We start from the raw sequence: 27,782 nt of genomic DNA, 5'->3' as shown, positions 1-27,782 counted from the left end.
GACAAAATCAGACAAACACAATAGAAAGATATCAGACACACACAGAGCGCTGCTGAAGTAACAGAAGCTGGTGGCTTGTGTATTCAGGGGATATTTATGGCTTCCTGGTCGGTGACGTCACCCGCTGTGACGCTCCATTGACTGATTTCATTCATGCTTCAGACGCGCTACGCTGGGGGGCGTTCCCACTGCGATTACACGCAGCGGTAGTCCCTGAAGGGGAACTACAGCTAACAATTATCAATAGATAGCATTACCAATCACATAGTAACCACTCATAACACCCGAGTAAAGACTTAGCATTGAAAGTACACAGCATTCAAGATACTAAATAACACTTATACTTTAAACAAAATAAACAGTTGCTTTTTGAAACTTTTGGGCAAGGTTTTGTCAAGTCAACATTCAAAGTCCGTCTTCACAAATTTTCCTTATCTAGTCATCTATCTTTAGGTACACCAAATGAACGCCAAAGAAATAGCACTGATGAAAGCCGACTGTGTTGTTGCCTCGCGTCAAGGAAAAAACCTGAGTACACCGAAAGGACTGTGTCTGCGGGTAAAGGAGATAACTGTCCATTCAAACAGATCTATTCATCTATATTCGTCATTCAAAAAGGGAAAGCAAAATTAAGACTACAGGTATACAAATGGTGCAGAGACAAATCTAAGTCAGTCGATGCTCAAAACTGGCCCGATGTTGCCTGACAGATGACCGTCGGCAAGGTGTGTCACTGGCTTTACTCTTATGAGAAACCCAGAAGACTGACAAGAGACAGAAATGATTGTTCCTTCTTCGACTTCTTGTTAGTTAGCATCTGCTTCTATAAATATCATGCATGTTCACATTTCCTTTTTGCAGTGTCCACAAATTACCAATCTTAAACAAACAAGATGAAGTTACTCTGCAGTGTTCCCAGTGCTTTAAAACACGCTGTGAATTCTTTGGTGTGACAGGTGTACCTGCTTTCCAGATCAGTGTCTCACAGGAGGTGCACACTCATAGGCTAACATGAGATGTCAGGCAGGCAGTTCAAGCAGTCCACACATGCCTGAAGCCGAGGCAGCTGCGAGGGAACGAGGGGTCGGGGTTCAGGGCAAATCTGCAACGGTTAGACTCCTCGTAAATATGTGCTAAACTGTGGAGAGCGGGTCTTCTGTTGGCCAAACTCGTGACACTTCATTTCGTATCTCAATCTAAGATTACTTGGGCCTAGTCTCTGTGCCAACCAATTAAAAAAAATAATAACTCAAAGACAATGAAAGCCTCTTAGCTGGGCCTCAAAAAGGTGGCAGAAATTAGTGAAAGGGGTCATACGAAAAATAATCTTTTTTCTTGTTCTTCTGAGGTAAAAGAGAGGAATGTATCATTACTCTCAGATTTATTATTAATACATTCCCTACCTAGTCAAACTAAATAATGTACAATGTCAAGCAGAGAATCCATTAGAATAGTGATACACCAGAATAACTCTGGAAATCCTCATTGCATCCTGGGACTAAAACAAACACCCTTACAGGCTTAATTTACATGACTAGTAAACAAACAGCTTTTGCTTTGGTCAACTCAAATAAATTGGTTTGTACCCTGACAGAGTCTGGTACGCTGAACAACAGCGCTAACATAGAGCACAGGGCACACACACTCATAGACATCAACCCAACACCACCACTGTTGGGTTTTTATGTGTTATGGGGACATTAGCCCCTTTTATACAGCTATCCCGGTAAATTACCGTGAAATTGCCAGAACGACTTTACCGGTAAATTCCAAAATGTGTTGTTCACACAAGCAACAACATTCTGGCTTTTTACCGCTAACAGACCATTCACACATCAGTTCCAAAATACCGTTAAAGGGTTAGTTCACCCAAAAATGAAAATTAAGTCATTAATTACTCACCCCCATGCTGTACCAACCCCGTAAGACCTTCGTTCATCTTCGGAACACAAATGAAGATATTTTTGATTAAATCTGAGAGGTGGATCACTGCTACATAGGCTGCCAGAGGGAATGAAACTTGACGGCCCAGAAAGTCATTAAAGAACATGTTTAAATAATCCATGTGCCTACAGTGGCTCAACTATAAGTTTATCAAGCGACGAGACTACTTTTTTCCCGAAAAAAAAAACATAATAACGACTTTATTCGACTATTCCTTTTCATTCCTTGTGGGCCTGAGACGAGAGTTCAAGAGATTTCCACGACGCATGCGCGAGAACTGAACAAGAAGTATTAGAAGAAGAACGTTCTCTTCTCAGTTCTCGCGCATGCGTCGTGGAAATCTCTTGAACTCTCGTCTCAGGCCCACAAGGAAGAAAAGGAATAGTCGAATAAAGTCGTTATTATGTTTTTTTTTTCGGGAAAAAAGTATTCTCGTCGCTTGATAAACTTATAGTTGAGCCACTGTAGGCACATGGAATATTTAAACATTTTCTTTAATGACTTTCTGGGCCGTCAAGTTTCATTCCCTCTGGCAGCCTATGTAGCAGTGATCCACCTCTCAGATTTAATCAAAAATATCTTCATTTGTGTTCCGAAGATGAACGAAGGTCTTACGGGGTTGGTACAGCATGGGGGTGAGTAATTAATGACTTAATTTTCATTTTTGGGTGAACTAACCCTTTAAACTCTGTGACGATGTCATTAACCTGGAAGGGACCTCTAAAGCTGTTGACAAATCTCTTCATCCGCCTGGATGAGGAAAAACGTTTTAGTTTCGGTATCACTCCAATTTGAAGACATTTGTAAACGGTGCTGAGTAAATGCATCATCTGCCTCATAATTTTATGAATGGCTGAGAGCCGTTGCTCTTTCAGCAGCTTCTGATTGGCCCAAATCACTTCTTACGTCAGCGCGTTCTGACCTCGTACATTCAAAATACCGGTAATCTTCATACCGCGTTCACACAACGCATATACCGGTAAATTACTGGTAATGTTACAACTTCCATTACTGGTAAATTGCCGGAACAGGTTTATTTGAAAAGGTTCTGTTCACACATGATCTGTTACCAGTAATTTACCGGTAAAGACTATGTGTGAATGGGTCTATTGACATTCCATAGACATAATGATTTTCATATTGTACAAAATGCATATTCTATTCCCTAATCCTAAACCTACCCATCACAGAAAAATTTCTGCATTTTTACATTTTACGCTGTTTTCTTCAAAGGGAGCAAAAAATGTCCTGACAAGGATTTCGGATATTGCCATCTTTGTGGGTAGGGGGCTTAGGCCATCATTTCAAAAGTGAGGGGGACAGAATGTCAAGTGTTATACCATTTTTTTTCAGACCTTTGTTGACAGTTTTTTGCTCAATTGGCTTAATATGCTATTTATGTTTAAAGCAATACAGCAGAAAGAAAGTAAGAAATGCAGATGTTCTGTACTTTATATTGCACATGGTATTGTATAATATACTATTGTAACTAGGGATGGGAATCGAAAACCGGTTCCACTCGAGAACCGGTTCTAAATTTTACGATCCATCGATATTGTATGCCCTCGACGTTAACGAGTCCTCTTATCGATGCTCCTGCTCTGAGTCAGCCATAGTATGTACAGACCGTGAACTCACAACTGTCCCTTTTGTCCTTTATCAAGCACCATAGCACCGCGTCCAAAGATAATCTTTGTCCTGCAAAGTCTTATTTGATCAGTGAGTAAAATTGTCTCTCTCTGGTAATGTAGATGAACCGCTGCGCTTGTGACAGGGCGCATGTTAAACTGATCGAGCAGAGAGAGAGAGAGAGAGAGAGAGAGAGAGAGAGCCCCGGTCGCGCGCACGCACTCTCTCTCTTCGGAGCAAGGCGAAAGTAGGCTTCACCGTCTCAAAACTAAGCGCTGTCTTCCTCTCTCCCTCGCACATATTAATCAAAATACACGACACGATGGTAAGGTAGGGAGACTAAAGTTTTATGTGGAGCATTCGGAGATTTGTTTTTCCTGAATTGGCGCTGGGTGTGAATTGTGCTAAAATACGTTGTCTTATCTTCTCTGAAAAGTCTTCCGCACATTCAGCTGACATAATCACACTTCAAATAAACGAAAAAAAACGATCCAGTGATGAAATGTTTTCTGTGATGACACACATCTTGTGGGATGTCCCAACTGGCGGGATAATCACACAACGCGCACACGTCCGATAATGACACGTCCAATTCGCGAACTAATGACTCATTTGAACTGATTCGTTTTAATGAATGGTTAAAACAACTGATCTTTCCAACACTGAACTCACGGGACGTTTAATCGGTGTATAACTAATCGGTAACACTTTACAATAAGGTTCCATTTATTACAGAAATTACATAAAAAGTACAGTTTGCTTAGTCAAGTGTAAGCATTAAAACGACTTGTTTTTCCCCCCGAAAAAGACTACCTTTTCCCACACAGTGCTATCAGGAATCGATAAGAGAATCGTTAAAGAATCGGATCGATAAGCAGAATCGTTAGTGGCATTGATATTGATAAAATCTTATCAATTCCCATCCCTAATTGTAACGCTGCCTGATTCAAGCAGATAGAGAGTGGCTGTTAATGCATGAAAACCTCAACTTGTCGTGAACACTTGCCCTATGAAAAAGTGTGGGGGACGAATTTACATTTTATAAGAAGTGGGGGCATAATCTACGCCCATGTTTGTGAGGACATTCTCCCCATAACGTAGGGAATACCTGAACCACACACATGCACGCACACACATCCAGACACACACACGTCTGGTTTACTATCTTTGTGGGGAGGCAGCGATGGAGGGAAAGATTTTCAGAGAATAAAAAAGGAAATTTGTGTCTGTTCCTCACTTGAAGCATCACAAGACTGAAGGACTCTCCATAGACATAATGAATTTATACTGTACAAACCATATATTCTATGCTACTCTATATTCTATGCTATTCTATTCTACACTAACCCTACCTCTAAACATACTCACCACTCAAATGTTCTGCATTTTTACATTTTCTGTATGACTTATAAGCTTGTTTCCTCATGGGGACCTCAATTTAGGTCCCCACGGTAACACGAGTCCCCATGAGTCTGTGTGCATTCAGGAGTGAAGTCCCCACTGGGATGGAAAAACATGTACACATGCACACACACGCACACACAAAAAAAGAGATACGTTTGCACAGACCAACAAAGGTCATTCTTTTAGAATGGCACTGAATAACCACTAACTAAAATATCACATTATCATGGCAATATCATGGTATTCTTTGAAGCACCCTGATTACCATGTTAACTGTTGGCCTATATACCGAATCAGTATTTATTCAGTAGTAACTTTATTGCATTAGCTTTTTTTATTTTAGTTTTAGTAATTGTTGTGTGCTTATGTAATTTTTATTCGTTTTTTATATATCTATTAAGCTTTAATTTATTTTAGTTTTAGTAATTTCAGTACTTCAGCTTAAACTTTTATTTCCATTAGTTGCAAATACAGCATTTAAGTAAATTTCTATTTTTTTTAAGTTTGTTTATTCATCTATAAAATTTCATTTATAATTTTATTTTAATTTCTGCTTTATTTCAATTAACAACAACAACAATTTTTTTTTAATAGCTTTTAGCTTTAGTTTACAATAACAACAGTGCTTCAGTGGAAGAAAGAAAGCCATACAATTGGAATGATGTGTGGGTGAGTAAGTGATGACAGAAGTTTCTTTTTTTGGTGAACTATCCCTTTAAGAAAGTATACACATTCAATACTGATTTTATGTTGAATCAAAGTTAGATGCACATTAAATGTGGCCCCTAACTATAGTGACAGAGCTATTGCAAGTTTTAACACATTAAGATGGGCCACAGTGACAAACTGGGCCAAGGTTGCAACACAATAACTCCTGTAAACAAACTCATTTCTTGAGCACTTCAGCTTGCACACAATGAACAAGAAAGAAAAAAACAGATTGCCTTTCCAATTGTCTTGGAGGGCACCTTCAGCATTGAGACCAAACAATTTGGGAAATGCACAAAATCTGTAGTATCACCATATTAACCAATTCTACAAGTCTTTCTTAAGACATCTCACCAGCTTGCTCGCTTCCCTATCATCATTTGCTGGGTATGGAGGGCAGATGACCTCAGGGGCGGCTGGCATCATTACCAGAGCAGATCGCCATCCATCCATCAAAGAAAGGCGGGATTAGAGAGTCACACCGGGCAAAAACCACACAGATACACACGGCTAGTCACAGACCTTTCTATATATAATCCATCCAGCTCTGCCGGTTCCCGTGTCAAGGTTATGTCTGCTCTCTCTGTATGCAGCTCTCCTCCTCTGTAAAGGCCGGAGGGAGCCGCTGATCAATGTCTTCCCATCTCAACCCATTATGTTTCCCCTTAAAATACACGGCCGACAGCGCTGTCTAATCACTTTCCTTCATCTGAAATGTAGACGTCTGATCTACGGTCCAGCTGTGAATTTGAAAACAGTCCAAAACACAAGACCCATTGATCTTGTCAGATCTCTGTCAGATTGATTGTGATAAATGTTTTTGCCACTTCAGAGTAATAGTACACCAGGTATAGAGGAACGTAGTAATGCTTCTTTTATTATCTCAGTGTTTTATGACAATTAAGCCAATATTCTCATTACTGTAATGCAAAAAATAATATGCATGTTTATACGATGGATAGATGTTGTGGAGAAAGCCCTTATATGAAGATGGTTTAGGCGTGTTTTATGCAAATGAGTTACCTCTTGCACGTGGCCGCTCATTTCGAATACCCTAAATTCACTATTTACATAAAAAGCCAATGGAAAATATAAATGGAAAATTTGATCATTAAGCTTTTGTCTTTATTGGGCCCTGAGAGGTTGATTCTGGTTAAAAGATCATAAAAAAATTACATTAAAAGGTCAAGAGCATTTTTAGAGTGTACCTACTAATTAACAAAAATCAGCATAATACATTTTGTATAAATGATGTACTGATGTTCATGGGAATCAGTCCAAAGTCAAATGCAACTGATTTCCTAGAATAACATCTATGGAAAAACCCTTATTTAGCTAAAAGAAAATCATCTATGATTCTCCCATCTGTATAACATATATCAATATCTCAACCTGATCACCTCCATACAACATCTGCACAGATTTACTATACAATATTCAATCCAATCCAGAGATAAACAGATGTTTTGATGGACTACATCCACGACGTACTGGGCAATAATCCAAAAAAAGAAGAAGGGAAAAAAGAGCTCATTTAATTAGGCTTTCAATGAGACTTAATGTGAACCAGAACAAACAAAGAAAAAAAAATCTACAGAAGTCACTGCAGCTCCAACTGGAACAGACAGACTTCAGAGATGCAGGATTTCCGGAAATAAATATGCTTGAGCAGTGGAGGACTGTTATTATCATGTTTGGCAGAACCGCAGTGGTTCATTGATGCAGTGGAAACGAACGACACGTGGATCAAGAGACGCCCATTAAATGCTATGCTTTGGCCTTACTAAACAACACTGTTGAAGACACTATTGTCTACTGTGGACCTGCTTTATAGAATAATTTGAATTTATCTCATATTTGATGAAGTTTGAATCATTGATCATTATTTTTCTATTCCTGTTTTACCGTGAAGCTACTTTGAAACTATCTTTATTGGATAAAGTGCTAAAGAAATAAATGTGACTTGGCTTGGCTATGGACTAGAGAATAAAGATACTGCCATGATAAAATGCAAGAGTGGCAAGAGATAAAGCTAGCTCCAATTAAAGCTAAAAATACTGTAATTTGAGTCCATTCTAGTAGTTTTGACAATCAACAGGGTCTAAAAATCCACTTCGCCGGAGTGGAGCAGCAGAGTATGCTGGAGATAAAGGCACAGCAGCAGATGGCGAGTTATCAGTTCTTTAATGCCATGGTGTGTTGAGTTTGCACGGTAGGTCGCTCTATCTCAGCACGGAACAATGGGCCTCGCTTTGACTGCCTAGAGGATCCGTCAACTCCGAGTGATACACACTCCATTAATTTGCAGGAAAAAAAAAAAACAAAAAAAAAAAACTACTCGGTTCTTTAGTTTGGTCTTCTGGGAAACCATTCAAAGACATTCCTGGAACCAAAAGCATTAAAAAAACAAATGAATAGTATTATGAAAAGTAATTCAAGAAAAAAAAAAAACATGCCCAATACCATCGGGACATTACTATTGCACAAAATCATGGTCAAAAGTTGGGGGTCAGTAAGATTTTTTTAAGTCTCTTATACTCACCAAGGCTGCATTAATTTGATAAAATAAATATGTAATATTTTGAAATATATGCTGCTCAAGAAACATTTCTTGTTATTATCAGTGTTGTGCTGTTTAATATTTTTGTGGAATCCATGATACATTTTATTTGTCAGGATTCTTTGTTGAATACAAAGTTAAAAAGAGCAGCTTTTATTTGAAATAGAAATGTTTTCCAACATGTCTTGAAAAGAATGAAAGTATACATTTATTTCTTAAAATTTTGAATGGTAGTGTATCTGACCCCAATTATAAAAAACAGTATCACTACCTGCTTCGATTATCTTTCCAAGTAATCAAACTTAGTAAAAAGCGATTTTTTCTCTTTGGATTAACATGCACTGATGAATCATTCATTTTAACAACCAGGAATATGCATTAAGAAAGTAAAAAAAATATTGCATAATATATCCAGTTTTTTACAGAGCACATTCAAGTTCAGATTTAGTGCTTTAATTGGAGAAGTTGTTCATTTGACTTTAGCGAGTGACACGCAGCATTGTGAAAGTGCCAAAGTCATGACTACATGACACAGAGAAAATAAACTCCCAAGAGCAGCTTCTCTGCACTTCTGCCCTCGAGTTCCTTGTTTTCACTCGCTCTCCTACAGTAATTTCAGAGCTAAAGAGATGGCACGACAACTCAAAGTGTGAGACTGTGGCTTTACGACTGGAATCCATCATCAAAGAGTAATTAAACAGTAAGTGTTGCTGATAGGGCTTCGTCGGAATTATCACTGTCCTTGTGCTGCCATCAGAGGGCTGGACTCAAGGGGTGTGGAATTTCCAGACTGAAAGGTTACGAGGTGCCCGGCGAGAACGCTATTGGCCACCACAATTAATAACAGGATTCAACAGTGCAAATATGACATTTGATGAGCCGGTGTGAACGTGGTGCAGATACACAAGCTGTGTTTGTGTATAAGATGGTCAAAATGAGAATTCCTTCGCCTACTAAAATACAGCTGTCTCAACATGGGGAGTCTGCCATGGAGCTTGACTTCATGCATATTTCAGAAATTATAGACACAATGATCTTGCTCAATACTTCAATACTGTGCTCAGAGGACTAAATACTACCTAGAGGTGTAAAGAGTGCAGATACTTTACAGTAAAAAAATACTCAATTCCTATTGGACTTGGTCACTTGTAATGGAGTAAAATACTTAATTTAGATCAGATCAGATTTTGTAACAAAATCTTTCAGTTTTGGGACATTAAAATGATGATTACCACCCACAGTAAACACTTCATAGTCACTGTTGATCATCTTTATTTAATTTGCTCACTAAAGTCAGTTTTATTCTCATTTGGCACTTATGAATATATATACTCTGTCTCCACTGGGAGCATTTTAAGACGCACTCCCAACATGTTCCAAAAAAACAATCTGAAGCACTATGATGACTTCTAAGATGGCCTGTTTAGCCAAAATCAAAGGAAAACATCACAAATATCCTCTGGGGAGAATCCCAGTATGCATTAAATAAACTATGGCAGACAGGAAGTGTGAGAAATGTTAATCATAAATAGAGCCTCATTCAACACATAATAATTATTAACAAATATTTTGATGTGCTTTGCATTTAATGCTTTTAGAACAAGGCATTGCTAACTTCGATTATATATTTTTTTATATATATTTATATTGACATATTTATTAAAACCAAATCACATCAAAGTCTCAGTATTTTTGTGGGGGGTTTTTTTGGTGTGTTTTTTTTTTTTGCATTGCTTAATTTATGGAAGGCATTTTCTGCCAATTTTAATTATATCAATTAAATGATAAAAATGAAAACTAAAACTAGATTAACCATTTCATTATAGACAACTCTACTTATGTCAATATTCATTTAACATTGTCAGAAAATGCCTTCCATAAAAAGTAGCTACAATAATACAGTAAAAAGCGTATTCATGTAGCTTTTATCTGTTAATTCTAGGTGCTGTTTGTATGTTATTTATAGTCTCCTTATTTAAGGCTCATTAGTCAACAATTCCTCTGTACACACTGCAGGTGTTATGAAGGTTGCCGGTACGGATGTGCAGCTTTCAATCTCACCAAGCTGAGTGCTTACTAAAAAACAGCTCACAGATGATCATTTCAAGTCATCTCAAGTTAATTTAAATTCTGACGTGACCAAGCTGATGCCTATGCAGACAGCTTACAGCAAGGCAAGTCACTGAATTTCCAAATTCATCTTTAATAAATAAAAACGAATCAGACAGAGAGCAAGAGCACCTTGATGCTGCTCCCGATTGGCCCAAAGGCAGCCTTGAGTAGCAAGCTGACTGAAGACATTGTAAACGGAGTATATGTCATGCTTATGAGCATTAAACTGCAGGCAAGATGGATGGTGGGATATAAATTGTGAGTCAGCAGGGTGAAGTGGGCCGTCGGTCTCTCTCTAACAAACCTCCACGGTTCTGTCAATCAAACAAGCGTCCCAGCAGACTGTTTGTGGAGTCTCATTCATATTGCACACAACAATGGTTAAGCTCACTGAAATGGCCAGTTCCAATCTGATTCAATGGCGGCACCAGTGGGTGAAGGGGTGGCCGTGGCCACCCCACTGGCCACCCCAATGGCCAGTATAAATTTTAGTAGCATCAGTTATGCATTTCATAGTATACTGTTACAGCAGTTTTTGATGTGTCTTTCCACGTTTTGACAAGCAGGGATGCAAACAGCGAGCTTTTCGGCGCCTCCCGCTTTTTTCACATCAGTTTGGGTGACCAAGTCTTCTGAAGTCATTCCATAGCTTAATGTGAGGGACATAAGTCTATTTAAATGATTAAAGTATCAACTCTGATTGACTCTGCGGCAGTCAATCATTCTCCATTCATATTCAAACAGCGCGCGCGCCTCTTGGATGCACGGCAAAACTCTCTCCAATATGATATATTTACATTATAATGCATGATCTGTAGATAAAAGGCTGTAGATTTGCATAAAATTACTTTATTTTGTTGGAGTTTGTTGCTGTTTTTAAACGACTCACTACCGTGTGCTTGCTAGATCACACACATGACACATCACAAGGACTATGAATCGGCATCAAACGCACGATAACTGGAATTTAAAACTGTGAAACAAAGGAACAAAATCGCACTGGGATTTGTGCGCTTGACATTTCTTCGCTTTGTGACGTGAACTTTTAAATGCGCACTTATGCAGCGCAGCGCTGCACGGTGTGACTCCATGTTGCTTTGAGCACATCATTCTGCACCCGCGAAGTGCATACACGCTGTGTGCGCTCTGTTTTTCAGGTTATCATGGGTTTGCGCACTGAAATATTAATGAAGCCAATATATTTTGTTATACCTAGCCTGCTCAATACATTTAAAATAAGCATAATTTAATTGTATATTATTTCTTTGTAGTGTAGCCTATATATGCACTTCTGAATTCTTGACATTAATATATAAATATAAAATTGTGAAAGGTATGATTGCCTGATTGAATTTTATAAGATAACTAATAGTAATTTGTTTTTATTAACATATTTAGATTTTATAAAATTACTGTGCAGATTTTTTCAAGAATTACTTTTTGCTGCTGATTTATACACATTAAGTTTATTAAAAATCCATAATACATTTATGTAATATTTAAAGGTGTTAACTGTAATCTTACACTGCAAAATAATAACTTAAAAAGGATTAAATTCATCACAATTATGTAAGTATCTGGAAATTTGCCGCGGGCGAGGGCCCTTATATATATATCATGTCTATATAATATATATCATTATATATAATATAATATATATATTAGTAGGGCCCTACTTATATCATTAGTAACATTAAATATAACACAATAAACCAAAGTATATCAGTAGGAGTTTCCTTAAGTCTTTCTGATAGTTTTATACAGGCCGGTTTACTACAACAGTAGAATAGAATTCTGAAATTATGATTTATAGTTTTGGTGTGCCACCCCAAGATTTTAAGTGGCCCCATCTGGCCACCCCTATGAAAAATTTCTGGAGGCGCCAATGATCTGATTGTCTGTCTTTAATTCCAAATACGAGCTTTCTTTTTCTAGAAAACAGTCAAAAATACTGATGACATGATCTTGTTTGCATGATTTTGCATTTGCATGGTTTTATATGTGACCAGAGGATATTGGATCCAGTGTATTGGATATTTAAAACATGTAATTTCAAATAGAATGTATTACAAATAATTACATATAGTATAATTATTAGAATTATTATATATAATTCAAAAAAATATCCAATGTATTGGAAATCTGTAGGACATGTCAAATGTAAAATAATTTAAAGGGATAGTTCACCCAAAAATGAAAATTCTGTCACTCACAATCACGATTAATCCCATCCAAAATAAAAATTAGTTTACACATAATATGTGTGTGTATTTTCTATAATTATTTTGTATAAATACAGACGTGCATATATATATATATAAAATGTAATATAATATTATTTTACATGTCAGTCAGACAGTCCTTCCTATCTAAGTGGGTATTTGTTGAAAAAAGAAAAACCTGGAATAAAGAAAGTTTGTTTGGGTCAGAATAAGCTGTGGAGCTCAAAAAAGTCTGGCTACGCAAGACTAAAATAAGGAACCTACGAGACTAGAATGAGCAGAGAGAGAGGCAGTGAGATGGAAATTGGATATTAGTGCCAGAAGAATGAATTCAAATTGATTATCATGTCATAAGAGTGATACTGCATGAGAAAATGGGTTTATTTCAATATGACCAACTGTAAAACGGTCTTCAAATATCAATCTGGTTTGTGTTTACATCATCGTCACTTGACGCTTTTGCATTCTGTTCTTTTTAAAGTGACCGACTGTGTCACGACCTCTGTGTAACGGTCGATTATAGCTACAGTCCACGGCAGCGTAACCTGATCCAATCTACTCGATGCATCTGTGCCACAGTCAACCTGCCAGCAAAATACTCCCTCCATACTTCAGCCAAGATCCAATTATTAGATTGGCTCTCAGCACAGAAAGAGCTGACCACATGTTTATTTGAAACACCTAATGGCTTGCAATGAAATGTTTAATTCAAATGCCCGGTACCTTTCCACATTATCCTGGTTTCCGGCCACTCCGAGTCCTCCAATGGCGTAAAGCTTGCCGTCGTACACCACGCTGTTGTGCCGGCACCGCGGGACTGTCATCCGAGATACAAGATTCCAATTATCCAGCAGGGACATGTAGCACCAAACGTCTGCCAGCGTGACTCCCGACTCAATGCCACCTAAAGAGGGTACAAGCCCAAGCAAATGAGTGCTGAAGTCTCCATTTACACCCTCCGACATCACACCTTCATTAATACAGATCTGAAGGAAAGATGCATAAAAAAACACTCCACATTCACATCTCCCTCTCTCTCGGGGACTCAGTTTTAGCTGTTTCCAAAAAAAAAAGACTGTATTAATGACAGTTCAAGTCATGACCTGATAACTGTGTTGAAATGACTTTGAGAAATGAATGAGAAAATTTGATTATAATTCAAATTTTAAGGCAGCAAATGAACATAAGTTAAAATAGGAAAGTAGTTGGAACGTTTTTATAATACATTTTATAAATATAAATTTAATGGTATACAATGCATTTCTTTATAAAAATATTTTATATAATATATTTTATATTTATATGTATACATAATTCATATTAAATATAATAATAATTAACTTTATAAATAAATACATATAAATGAATTATAAAATATACATAAAAAACGCTTAACTCTTTATTGTATATACATTTTTGGCACTAAAAGCCCTTTCACACTGAGCGTGATGCAATAAAGCTAAGCGAATCACTTATGAATGAAGCTTTCACACTGAACGCAAAACGATTGATTGCCTTCAGCTAATTCATGCCTGTATGATAGGTGGCGCTGACCGAGAATACATTTTTCTTCATGTATGCATCTCGTAGGTTTTCCAATTTGGCTTTAACCTCATCCGTAAACAGTAAATTGAGATAAATAAGGTTTGGTAGCTACTACACAGAAACCATCATCAAGTGCGTGTAATAACTTCTGACTGCGATCTAAAGTATATTTTGATTAAATAATGGGCAAACGTGCATTGTTTGTAGTGTTTTATAATAAACTGAACACTACACCTGCTTTGCATTTCTCATTCTTTATTGTTATAAAAAATACTCAGAGCCGCTTGAAAAACACATACAGAACGTCTCTGGTTACTTGCGTAACCTATGTTCTCTGAATAGGGAACGAGACGCTGCGGAAAGTGCAGTGGGGATATCCTCTGGATGTGCCGATTGCCTGAAGCCCTATAGAATCACGCCAATTCATTGGCTGATGGCGCTCGCGCAAGCTGGCTCCGCCCCGACGCTCTTACGTCGTAGCATGACGAACGCGCGCGCGCCATCCTCTCCTCAGATTTCTCTGCCGAAAAGAAGAACTGACGGCAGCGCGAGGAGCTTGGCAGCGAACGCAGCGTCTCGTTCCCTATTCAGAGAACATAGGTTACGCAAGTAACCAGAGACGTTCTCTTTCATAGGTTCACTCAACGCTGCGGAAAGCGCAGTGGGAACGAAATACCAAACTCGCCAAGCTTAAGCGCTGCCATAACTGGTAACAGACCAAATAATAATAACCATGACCGGTTCAAGCAGATAGAACCTGGGAACCTGGAGTCATGTCAAGATCTAAATTATAGAACCTAACAAAGGTGTGCGGAGAGGACCAACCTGCCGCTACACAAATGTCTTCCAAGAGGGCCCCTCTAAAAAGAGCTTGAGAGGAAGCCACACTTCTGGTGGAATGTGCTCTGATGCTAAGAGGTGAAGGCAAACCACGCACCTCGTAAGCCAGCGAAATAGCATCCGTTACCCAGTGGGAAATCCTCTGCTTTGATGCCGCAAGCCCGCGGCGACCAGCACCAAAACAAACCAAGAGCTGGTTAGATTTCCTCCAACCGCCTGAGCGATCTACATACAACTTCAAAGAACGGACCGGGCAGAGCAGGTTAAGTTTCCTTTCTTCCTCAGAGGCAAAAGGAGGAGGGTGGAAAGCGTTAAGGTTAAGCGTTAAGCGTTAAGCCTCAAGGTAACCCTAACCAGGCCAGGAGCGAAGTCCAAGCATGACTCACTAATAGAGAGAGCCTGCAAATCCCCCATCCGCTTTAGTGAAGATAAAGCCAACAAAAGAGCAACCTTAAGAGTCAGAATCCGCTCAGGGGCTGACTCCAAGGGCTCGAAGGGAGCCTCTGTCAAACCCTCCAGGACGACTGAAGGTCCCACGAGGGAACACCAGGGGGGCGAGCCGGTTTCAGGCGCCTAACCCCACGCATGAAGGCCGAAACTAACCTCAGTTTCCCCAAGGGAATCTCATCTGATTCTCTATGAGCGGCAATAGCTACGACATATACTCTGAGAGTGGTAGCAGCCGCTCCGGAAGCAAACTTTTCCTGCAGGAATTCCAGCACTGAGCCTACTGGGCAGCCAACTGGGTCCCTATCATGTGCTAAGCACCATGCCTCGAATACCCTCCACTTGGAGGAATACAGCCTCCTCGTAGAAGGGGCTCTAGCACTCGCAATGGTCTCCTAAACGTCGGTTGGGAGATCAAAGCTTAAAGTTAACGGCCTCTGATAGGCCAAACGTACAGCTTCCAAATGTCGGGGCGAGGATGCCATATCCTGCCCTGAAGCTGGGAAAGCAGGTACTCCCTGACCGGGATCTCCCAGGGGGAGGATACCAACAGAGGGATCAGCTCCGAAAACCATGGCTGGGACGGCCAGAATGGGGCTACCAGAAGGAGGCGGACTCCGCTCTCTCTCACTCTGGACAGAACCGCCTGGATCAGCTTGATGGGCGGGAAGGCATAGAGTTTCTGCATCGGCCAAGGGTGGGCGAATGCATCTATCCCCAATGGAGCTGGAGGGCTCAGGGAGAACCAAAGCGGGCATTGGGACGACTCCTGAGATGCAAAGAGGTCCACTTCCGCTTTTCCGAACCTCTCCCAGATCAGGGCCACCGTCTGGCGGTTCAACATCCATCCCCAGACCTGAGCTTCTGCCTCGACAGGAAATCTGCTGCGAGGTTCAGAATCCCTGGGACATGAACTGCTCTCAGAGAGAGGAACTTGTCCTGGGACCACAGAAGAAGGTGACGCGCATGCCTGTCTAGGGTGCGCGAACGTGAACCCCCCTGTCTGTTTACATGGGACACTACTGCCATATTGTCCGTTCTGACAATGACATGGTGCCCTTCGAGGAAAGGGAGAAAGTGGCAAAGAGCCAGGAAGACAGCCCTCAGCTCCAAGCTGTTTATGTGCCACGAGAGGGTCTCGCCAGTCCAAACCCCACACGCTGGCCTGCCCTCGAAAACCGCTCCCCAGCCGGTCAGAGAGGCATCCGTCGTAACCATTTGACGACGGAATCCCGCACCCATACCGACTCCTTTCTGAAGGAAGAGGGGGTCCCGCCAGATTGACAGGGCGCGAAAGCAACTGCGCGACACCTTCAATAGGCGAAGGGCTGGCCCCGTGGGCCGAGCCTCTGAGAGCTTCATCCGCCACAGAAAAGGTCTCATGTGGAGTAGCCCTAGAGGTAGCACAGGGGAGGCCGCGGCCATAAGGCCCAGAAGTCTGCGGCAGGTGCTCACGGAAACATGCTGGCCTAGCGCAAAGCGGGACAGACATGTCTCCAGACTGGAAATCCGTGCAGGAGCCAAACGGGCCTGCATAAGAACGGAGTCCATGTGTACCCCCAAGAAAACCGTGTTCTGAGCTGGAGTAAGAACGCTCTTCTCCGTATTCAACCTCAAACCGAGAGACTGAATATGACGGAGGACAATGTCCCTGTGGTGAGTCACCAACTCTCTGGAGTGGGCTAAAAGGAGCCAATCGTCCAGGTAGTTGAGTATATGGATGCCCTGGAGCCGCAACGGGGCCAGAGCAGCATCCATACACTTTGTGAACGTCCTTGGCGCTAGAGCGAGGCCAAAGGGGAGGACCCTGTACTGGTACGCTTTCTCTCCAAAGGCGAACCTGAGAAACTTCCTGTGTCGCCGTACGACCTGGATGTGGAAATAAGCATCCTTGAGGTCTACTGTCACGAACCAGTGCCCCAGCCGGATATGAGATATGATGGCCTTCGACGTCAACATTTTGAATTTCCCTTTGTAAAGAGAGAAGTTCAACCGGCGAAGATCTAGTATCGGCCGCAGGCCGCCTCCCTTCTTCGGGACCAGGAAGTGACGGCTGTAGAAGCCCTGTTCGACTTCCCCCGAAGGAATCTCTTCTATCGCCCCCTTCAGCAGAAGGGATGAAATCTCCTGCTGTAGTACAGAAGCCTGAGCGGCGCTGTCGACTACAGTAGGAAAGACCCCGTTGAAGCAGGGGGGGTTGCGACAAAACTGAAGCGTGTAGCCGAGCCGAACTGTGCGAAGGATCCAAGGCGATACCCCTGGTAAACGCTCCCATTCTTGAACGAAATGTGATAGAGGGAGAGGAGTGTTGCAGTGCAGGGGACATACCTGAGATAGGGTGTCGCGCTGTCCATGGGGAGGCGTGGTTGACCGTGGAGGAAAGCGCTTGGCGTCCTGACACGTACTGGGGGGTACCACCACCTGGATAGAAGTAACTGGGTCCGCCTGCTTCAGAGGAAAACGAACTGTGCCTCCGAGGAAGCGATTGGCGGGTATAACGTGCGCCGGGAGCGAGCGGAGAAAGCAAGACGCGTCTCCTTCCTCCTGCTCCGGACTGGGTGAAGAGAGTGAAACAGGACCTGCACTTCGAAACACACTTGGTGGCGAAGGTGACAGGGTTGGAGGAGGAGAGCCGGTTGGAGGAGGGCAGAAACGCTTGCGCGGTCTGTCCCAACCTCGTAGATCTGGTGCGGCTCCTTCTGACCTGCGGGTCAGGAGCGGCTCGAGGAGGCTGGAGCGGCCGATTTGTTGGACCGCTTCAGCTGAAGGCGCTTGTGAGGGCGCTGGCAGGGAAACGGACGACCTCGGGCTCCCCAGACCGTAGTTGGTGGGGGATGAGCCGGGTCATTCCTTCTAGTAGGGAATTCAACCCTATGAGCAGAGCGTTCTCGGGTCTGAGAAGGGGGAGGGTTGGAGTCTCTTGGCTCTCTAGATCTCCTGGGCATAAACTGCCTGAGCGCGGCCGACTGAGACTTAGCGGCACGGAACATCTCAACCACCGTGTTGACCGCTTCCCCGAAAAGACCTGAGTGGGAGATAGGGGCGTCCAGAAGAAAACTCTTATCCTTTTCTCGGATCTCCGTGAGATTCAACCAGAGGTGGCGCTCTGCGGCAACCGAGCCCGCCATAGAGCGACCTACAGCCCGAGCAGTGTGTTTGGTGGCTCTTAGGGCCAGATCTGTGGCTTTGCGAAGATCTTTGACAGCTTCGGGCGTGTCCTTAAGGACGTCCGCTTGGTAGGCTTGAAGGATGGCCATGGTATGCAGGGCCATGCCTGCTTGACCAGCCGCCATGTAAGACTTCCCAATAAGGGAGGAAGTAGTCCTACAAGCTTTGGAAGGAAGGAGGGGACGCGACTTCCAGGACGGTGCAGACGACGGGGCGAGGTGGTTAGCCAGCGTGTCCTCGACCGCTGGAATAACGGAATAACCCTGCTCCACAAAACCCACAAGGTTGGTGAAGTCAGCGGCTGCCGCATTAGTTAGGCGTGCGGAGAAAGGCTGCTTCCAGGATCTGGAGATCTCGTGATGCAGATCGCTGAAAAAGGGCAGCTTTCTTCGCTCTGGCCTAGAATTAGGGCCACTAAGGAATCTCTCGTCGAGTTTGGACGATTGAGACTCGCGGGGCTCAACAGGCCAGTCTATAGAGAGCTTCTCTGTAGCGCGCAAAGCACGTCAATAAGCTCAGTGTAGGCCGGAGTAGGCCGCGCGTCCTGGCCGTTAGGCGGGATAACGTCATCAGTCAAAGCAGGCCCGAAATCCTGGGAGTCGGAAGCTGCAGTGTAAATCACGTCATCCAGACCGAAAGAAACCGATTCGCGGGCTCCCGGGCTGGGGCATAAATAATCATGCGCGAATTCAACCGCGCCACGTGCGTGCTCGGGGGAGGGAGGGAGAGAAAGGGCGAGGCCCGTCTGCTCGTACTCAATATCCTCGAGCTCAACATACGAGCCCCAGGCCGTGGATCCACGAGAGGCCTCAGCGGTCTCGGGAGCGCGACGGGGGGAAACGAATGACTCCTTCTCAAAAACCGCGAGTCTAGAGCGGAGGGTTTTGAGAAGGAGATTGTCACAAAATTTACATTTTGACAATCCTAATACAGCCTCACGCGCATGCGAAAAACCCATACATTTAACACACTTACTGTGAGGGTCTTCGTTCGAAATGAAACGAACGCATGGCGGAGAACAGCGTCAATAATCCATGACACTTCACTGTAAGGAGAACAGAGTTCCACTTATGCCAGTCGCTGAAGTGTTGAGACGAAAGCTGTAGTTGAATTAGATAAATTCAGGCTCAGAAAAAACGAACGAAGGGAAAGATGTGACCGCTTCGTGAAGGCAGAGAAATCTGAGGAGAGGATGGCGCGCGCGCGTTCGTCATGCTACGACGTAAGAGCGTCGGGGAAGAGCCAGCTTGCGCGAGCGCCATCAGCCAATGAATTGGCGTGATTCTATAGGGCTTCAGGCAATCGGCACATCCAGAGGATATCCCCACCGCGCTTTCCGCAGCGTTGAGTGAACCTATGAAAGAGAACATATATCGCTGTAATATATTTATTTGGCTTCATGTTTCATCTGTTTCTCTCAGTTGTTTATGTGCAGAACTGTGCGGAACTCAGAAATGAACACAACATCATTCAGAAGGGCAAGGAATTATGATCACATAATATGATTGACAGCTCTCTTTGACTCATAACAGACGCGCACGGAGGTAAACCGCTCTGTACGCTGTTTCAAGCTCTTCAGATCGCATTATTCAGTGGAAAATGAATAGAAATTACAATAGAACATATAAAGAAAATGTTAGAATAAATCTTTCTCAGACATCAATGATAACATTCAACATCCATTCTCTTCTCTCGACCGGAATATTTCGGTGTTTAGACAGGTTTTCAAAACAGCGCCAGCCCGCTCGGTTAAGCTCAAATCTAATTGGACGGCTCGTTTCATCGTGGGGTGATGGTGAAAAAATTTGACAAACTGATAGAAAAAAACTCCTTTTGTCGCACTGCGATTGATTGCGCCAGGTGTGAATAGCTCCATAGGGATCTATTGTTTCGATTCAAGATCATCATTGCGATGTAGATTTGCGTTGTTTAATCGCGCTCAGTGTGAAAGGTCCTTAAATGTTCAAACTTGGTGTTGTTTCAAAATACTTGAAAAGTGTATCATGTAGCGTGACATGCTAAACATTTTTAAAATATATTTAGCTAATTCTGTTACAGTTATTACTGCAGATTTTGGCATGGAATATTTGTCACACCCCAGGATCATATAAAATGAACTAGAGATGGAAAAGATGGTGCCACTAAGTTCAACAGATGGTGGCGCCAGCACCTGATTTGGTGGCGCTGGGGGAAAATGTATCATTAACCCTTTAAGGTCCGCACCAAGAAAAAAGTGATGGAAACATTTTTTGTTTGCATTTCTTATCTCCTTATGTCGCTAGTAACCAAGACTCAATGTATGTTTTTTTCAACACATCCCATCATTTTTAAAATATCGGCCTCTACCAAATGGTTGAGATGTCACTTAATGGTAAAAAAATGGTACCGGAATTCATACACATATTGCCATACTTTTTTCATTGCCCATCATAATTTATGATCAAAACCTTTTCTAATCTTGACAAACACATTGTCAGAAAGGTCTGAGTCTCAAGGTTCCATATTTTGTGACAGAAGTGATATTTGGACAGAAATGTAATAAGTTGTTACAGCTGAATGCATACAATTAAATTCAATGGAATTTATGTCATCTTTGGTATTACACCTAAACAAAATCTCATGGGAACTTCCATTTTTGTGATATCAACTTCAGATTTGGAACACAACTTGGTTAGATATATGGCTTTGATTTTATAGTAATTTTATAGTAAAAAATATTTTGTAAAATATATATTTTATATAAAAGAAAAAATATTAAGTACAGTCTATTTGATTTAATGTAAATTTAAAACTTCCATAACTTTTTCATACTTAAATTTTTTGAAGTGCTTTTATTTTGGCAATAATCTGCTGACTGTTTTCTTTAAAACAAGACCAAACTTAGGTCTTTATTCCAAAGCATTCTTGAATTACAACCAAGTTTTAATAGTGCATTGTAATGTCCATTTAAAAAAGGGGGTGACAGTTTACCGTTTTGTGCCAAATCAACCGTTTGGTTGAGCATGTTTTTGAAAAATTATTAAAAACCTACTTAAGTTTTTTCATGGAACCAAGAAACATAATTTTGTAAAGTTAGGGCTCTCATAGTGTAATATGTAAAAAACAAAATGCTTAGCTTGCAAAATTTCACCAAAAACAGTTCACATGGCTGGGGTGATTTATTTGTTTCTGACATCCATGTTAGAAGAAGTGTTGTGACAAGTGCTGTTGATAGACACTGTGACATCTAGTGGATTTTTGTTTTGCATTGTTTTGTTTTGCATTATTAAGTGCAATAATATTACATGTTTGTTTATTTGACATGTAACGGTAGAGCACGGTTTGAATTGATATGCAGATAAAATTTGCTTTTTTTTAACAACAGTGACGAGCAAAAACCTAATTTCTATACAGAAAAGTTAAAAATTCTACTCTTATTAAATGTACCTGTCAGGCTGGTTGCAGAAGAGATGAAACAGGATCTAAGTGCGGCAGCTTTATTCAAAAAACAAACTCATAAACATGAACAGAACAACCAACTTGACACAATTAAATGTAGAACTGACAAAGAACTGATAGAAACAGGGCAGCAACTGATGAGCTAATGAACAAGACACACCTGAACAGAACTAACAATCAATTAGAAACCATAATGACAAACAGAGAGAGAGAGAGAACTTAACCAATTAACAGACTGAAAACCAACCTAGAAACAGAAAACAACCTCTAAAGTGAACAAACAAACACAAACCATAACAGTACAATTATTTTTCTATCATAATGAACTGACTGACAGCTTCAATGATTTTAAAAGGAGCACTCTTTACTTGCTTCTGTATAAAGTTCCCTTTCAAGGGAACTTCGAGCTGCGTCAAACGCTGCGGGAACGCCCCTGCGTTGTGCGTCATGAAGCACGTATGGAATCAGCCCAATGGAGAGATGAAACGTCATAGGCGGGTGACGTCATCGACCAGGAAACTATAAAGCACCCCAAAAACACAAGCGCATTAGCTTCTGTGCTTTCAGTCGCGCTACATGTGAATCTGTCCCTGTGTGATATTGTTTGTCTTACATACCCTGCACCACACAAACAATTTATCCCTATATATATATATATTGAGAGATTATGGCGGACGAACAGCAGTTTAGAAAGTGTGTTCCTCCCTGCTCGCGTTATTTAACGAGCGGGGATACACATGATCTTTGTGTTGTTTGTTTGGGAGTTCAGCATGCCCAGTTTGCTCTCGAGGGAGCAGACTGTGAGCATTGCGAGCGTTTGCCGTTAAGGACGCTCCGCTCCCGCCGGTCGCTCTTTGAGGAGAGCGGTTCGGTGCGCGCTCCCCGCGGTTCGGGTCCCGCTTCTGCCGAGGCAGAGCGGCGGCGCTTATCGTGGGGATCGCAGATGGATCTCACAGCGGGGTTTGAGACGGGCTCTGCCTTATCTCTCCCTTCACCTGTGAGATCCAGTGCCTCAGTCCCGGGTTCGGAAGCACGCGCTGCGGTTTCTTCCGCTCGGGCTGAGGCACCAATGCTATCCAGTTCTGAGGAACTTGATGTTGTTAGTGTTGAGGGAGATGTGGAGGATTCGCCACCCCACACTCCTGAGAGTGATGAGCTTATGGAGGTGTTAACAAGAGCTGTTGAAAAACTTAATATTGAATGGCCAGTGACTAGACAGGAGTCTGTTTCTAAATCAAAGTTGGATGAGAGATTTTTGCCGTCACGTGTGCAGCCTCCACGCCGGTGCCTGCCGTTTTTCCATGATCTCCACACCGAGGTGTCGAAATCATGGAGAAAACCGGTGTCATATAGAGTGTTTAGTCCCCAGACTTCAACATACGCTAATATTATGGGAGCCAAGGCTCATGGTTATGGTGCGTTGCCTCGTGTGGAAGAGACGCTTGCGAGCCATCTCTCCCCCGAAGCAGCATCATCTTTTAAGGCACCGGCATTACCCACCAAGCCTTTAAGAAACACTTCGGCTTTGGTGGGTAAAGCATATTCGGCAGCAGGTCAGGCTGCGTCATGTCTGCATACTATGTCAATCTTGCAGGCATACCAGGCTGATCTGCTAAGGGACATGAGTGAGAGTGAGGAGGTCAGTACTGACGTAGTTCGCGAACTGCGTCAGGCTGCTGATTTATCCCTGCGTGCCACCAGAGAATCGGCCAAATTAATGGGTCGTTCTATGGCAGCTCTGGTGGCCGCAGAAAGACATTTGTGGTTAAATCAGACTAATATTAAAGAGAGAGAAAAAGCTTTTCTTTTAGATGCTCCTCTTTCTCCCATGGGGTTGTTTGGTGATGCTGTGAATTCAGTTATCGATAAATTCCAAGAAGAAAAGAAACAAACTGCAGCTTTTAAAAAGTTTCTTCCCCTTAAAGTTCATGTCCCTGGGGCTGCTGGGCGGGAGCAGCCCCGGCCGTCTTCGAGCTCATCACATAGAGCGCAGCAGAGGCAGAGTGTCGCGTCTCGTGCTCCCCCTGCTGGACAGTGGGCTCAGCCGCGACACTCTCAGCCGAAGCCTTCTCCCAGTAGAACTGATCTGAGGACAGTTATATTGGCTAAGAAGGCTTCGGCTAAGAAGAAGTCCTGACGCCAAGCCGTTCAGGATGCTGAGGGTGGTCCCCACCGAGGCGGAAAGGTGTTCACCTCTTTTTACGGTGCCCATTCCTCCTCGGTGCCCTCAGGGGCTCGTTCTGCCAACCCCGCCTTTATGCCGGGGCACAGACGATCCCAGCGAGCGCTTTCCCGAGGGACGCTCGCTCCCTCTGAGGAGGGTCTCAGAGCGGTCAGACCAGTTGTTCCCTGCCGGTGCGCCGTTACAGGGCGCTGCGTCTGCTGCTCAAGTTACACCAGAGGCCAGTCTCGAGAGGCTGGTACCCTTAGTAGAATTTCTGGCAGAGTGGAAAAGCCTTCCAAAAATATCTCATTGGGTCCTGCAGACAGTAGAAAAGGGTTATGCTATCCAGTTCAGGTGTCGTCCACCAAAATTCAGAGGGGTTCTGCACACAGTGGTGGGCCCCGAGCAGGCTCTGGTATTGGAACAAGAGGTGAAAACGCTCCTTCAAAAAGAGGCTATAGAACGGGTTCCTCCTCCCAGTTTGGAGTCAGGTTATTACAGCCGATATTTCATCGTTCCAAAGAAGGATGGGGGGTTGCGTCCAATTTTAGACCTGCGCATATTGAATCGCTCGGTAGGGAAGCTAAAATTCAAGATGCTCACTATCAAGCAGATCGTGTCTCAAATCAGGTCCGAGGACTGGTTTGTCACGATAGATCTGAAGGACGCATACTTCCATGTGTCCATCCTTCCACAACACAGGAAGTTCCTGAGGTTCGCCTTCGGGGGCGAGGCGTACCAGTACAGGGTTCTTCCGTTTGGCCTAGCTTTATCTCCCCGCACTTTCACGAAATGCATGGATGCAGCACTAGTGCCTCTGAGGCTTCAGGGCATTCGTATTCTCAATTACATCGACGATTGGTTGATTTTAGCTCAGACCGAGCAGATGGCGGTTCGGCATCGAGATGTCGTCCTCGCTCATATCAGAAAGTTGGGGTTGAGGCTGAACGCAAAGAAAAGTGTATTATCTCCTTCCCAGAAGACCACTTTTCTGGGTGTCGTTTGGGATTCGGTATCGATGCGGGCGCGACTCTCTCCGACCCGCATCGCTTCGATTCTCTCAGCTGTGAAACAAGTGAAGCTAGGCCAGCTACTCACTGTCAAGCAGTTTCAGAGACTGTTGGGTCTGATGGCAGCAGCGTCCAACGTTATACCTTGCGGCCTGTTGTACATGAGACCGCTACAGTGGTGGCTCAGGACCAAGGGATTCTCCCCGAGGGGAAATCCGCTCCGCACGTTCAAAGTCACGCGGCGCTGCCTTCGTGCTCTGGTCATGTGGAGAGAAACTTGGTTCCTATCCAAAGGTCCTGTGCTGGGGGCTCTTTGTCGTCGCATAACGCTAACGACGGATGCTTCCCTCACAGGGTGGGGGGCGGTCATGAGTGGTCGCCCAGCCCAAGGTCTGTGGCAGGATCATCATCTTTCGTGGCACATAAATTGCCTAGAGATGTTGGCTGTGTTTCAGGCTCTGAAACACTTCCTAACAGACCTGAGAGGCCATCATGTGTTAGTTCAATCAGACAACACGTCGGTGGTCTCTTATATAAATCATCAGGGGGGCCTGCGGTCTCGCCGGCTTTACAAGTTGGCCCGTCAGATCCTCCTGTGGTCCCAAGGGAAGCTACTATCTCTGAGAGCAATGTATCTCCCTGGGTATTTGAATGTGGTAGCAGACTCCCTGTCGAGGCAGGGGCCGAGGCCAGGGGAATGGAGACTCCACCCCGAGGTGGTGGAGCTCCTTTGGTTGAGTTTCGGTCGCGCCGAGGTGGACCTATTCGCTTCCAAGGAGACCACTCATTGTCATCGGTGGTTCTCCATCACTCTTCCAGCCCCCCTGGGGTTGGATGCTATGGTGCAGCCGTGGCCGAGGTCACGTCTGTACGCCTTTCCCCCGATTGCTCTGTTACCAGGAGTTCTGGAGAGGGTCCGCCGGGACGGGGTCAGTCTACTACTAGTAGCCCCGTTCTGGCCGGCCCGAGTATGGTTTGCGGACCTGATTTCTCTCCTGGACGGTTCTCCTTTGGAGCTCCCGGTCAGGAGGGATCTACTCTCCCAGGCGGGGGGCACGATACTTCACCCCCGCCCAGAATTGTGGAAACTGTGGGCTTGGCCTCTGAGGGGGCCCAGCTCATAGACTCCGGTCTCTCAACCGAGGTTGTTGAGACCATTCTTAACTCCAGAGCTCCATCCACGAGGAAGCTTTATGCCTTGAAGTGGAAACTTTTCACTTCTTGGTGTGGAGAACACCTGCAGGACCCAGTTAACTGCCCAGTGGGTGCAGTGCTGGAATTCCTGCAGGAGCGCTTCTCCACAGGGTTATCCCCCTCCACACTAAAGGTGTATGTGGCGGCACTAGCTGCTTACCACGTCCCTTTCAGTGGAGTTTCTCTTGGGAGACACCCGCTTATAACTCGTTTCCTCCGTGGCACTTTGAGGCTGAGGCCAGCAGTTCGTACGAGGGTGCCGACTTGGGATCTGGCCATTGTATTAGAAGGTCTTTCCCTAGCTCCTTTTGAACCTATCGAAGAAGTTCCCGAGAAGTTTCTCACTTTTAAGACTATCTTTTTGCTTGCTATCTCTTCACTAAAAAGAATCGGAGATTTGCAGGCTCTGTCGGTTTCACCCTCGTGCCTGGAATTTGCACCTGGCATGGTTAAAGCTTTTCTGCATCCTAGACCAGGTTACGTTCCTAAGGTTCCTACTAATATTGTTAGACCTACGGTTCTGCAGGCTTTCTGTCCTCCTCCATTTATGTCATCGGACCAGGAGAAACTTAATTCACTCTGCCCTGTTAGGGCATTAGACGCTTATGTCCACAGAGCTGCCCTGTGGAGGAAATCAGAACAACTTTTTGTATGTTTCGGGCCACCCAGGAAAGGGTGTCCGGCGTCTAAACAGAGAATGAGCAAGTGGGTGGTTGAGGCTATCTCACTTGCTTATGAGTCGGCTGGCCAGCCTTCACCTTTGGTTGTCCGAGCTCACTCTACCAGGAGTATGGCTGCTTCTAAAGCTCTTTTGTCGGGGGTTTCCCTGAGTGATGTTTGTGATGCGGCTGGATGGTCTTCACCGCATACTTTTATTAAGTTCTATGACCTAGACTTAAGCTCTACCCCTGGGGCACAGGTGCTCTCGTCCTCTGTGCGCTAGTCTCACATGACGGTCATTTGGTCCTATGGCGACGTGGGTATTCGCGTTCCCGCAGCGTTTGACGCAGCTCGAAGTTCCCTTGAAAGGGAACGTCTCGGTTACGTATGTAACCCTAGTTCCCTGATAGGGAACGAGACGCTGCGTCGCTCCGCCATACTCCCGGCACTCCCGTTAGCGCTTCCTTCAAGCCTATCAGAAGCTAATGCGCTTGTGTTTTTGGGGTGCTTTATAGTTTCCTGGTCGATGACGTCACCCGCCTATGACGTTTCATCTCTCCATTGGGCTGATTCCATACGTGCTTCATGACGCACAACGCAGGGGCGTTCCCGCAGCGTTTGACGCAGCGTCTCGTTCCCTATCAGGGAACTAGGGTTACATACGTAACCGAGACGTTTTTGTTTTTCATGAGACTTAATGACTTCCTACTTTTTTCCATATACCATTAGGGAGTGAA

At 43.6% G+C, this 27,782-nt stretch overlaps 1 protein-coding gene across 1 annotated transcript in view; it reads right to left on the bottom strand.

Moving 5' to 3' along the window:
* LOC143740068 (kelch-like protein 29) overlaps window positions 1-27,782 on the bottom strand; it is a 462,524-nt gene that overhangs the window by 67,012 nt on the left and 367,730 nt on the right. Inside the window, exon 11 of the mRNA XM_077232146.1 lies at window positions 13,303-13,483. Within this exon, the coding sequence (XP_077088261.1) occupies window positions 13,303-13,483 (181 nt within the window). The remainder of the gene's footprint in view (window positions 1-13,302; window positions 13,484-27,782) is intronic.

This window comes from Siphateles boraxobius, unplaced genomic scaffold (genome assembly GCF_051911475.1).
Source record: "Siphateles boraxobius isolate OS27281-9 unplaced genomic scaffold, OSU_SipBor_1 164, whole genome shotgun sequence".
Lineage (NCBI taxonomy): Eukaryota > Metazoa > Chordata > Actinopteri > Cypriniformes > Leuciscidae > Siphateles > Siphateles boraxobius.
This window is presented reverse-complemented; position numbering and strand designations above follow the sequence as displayed.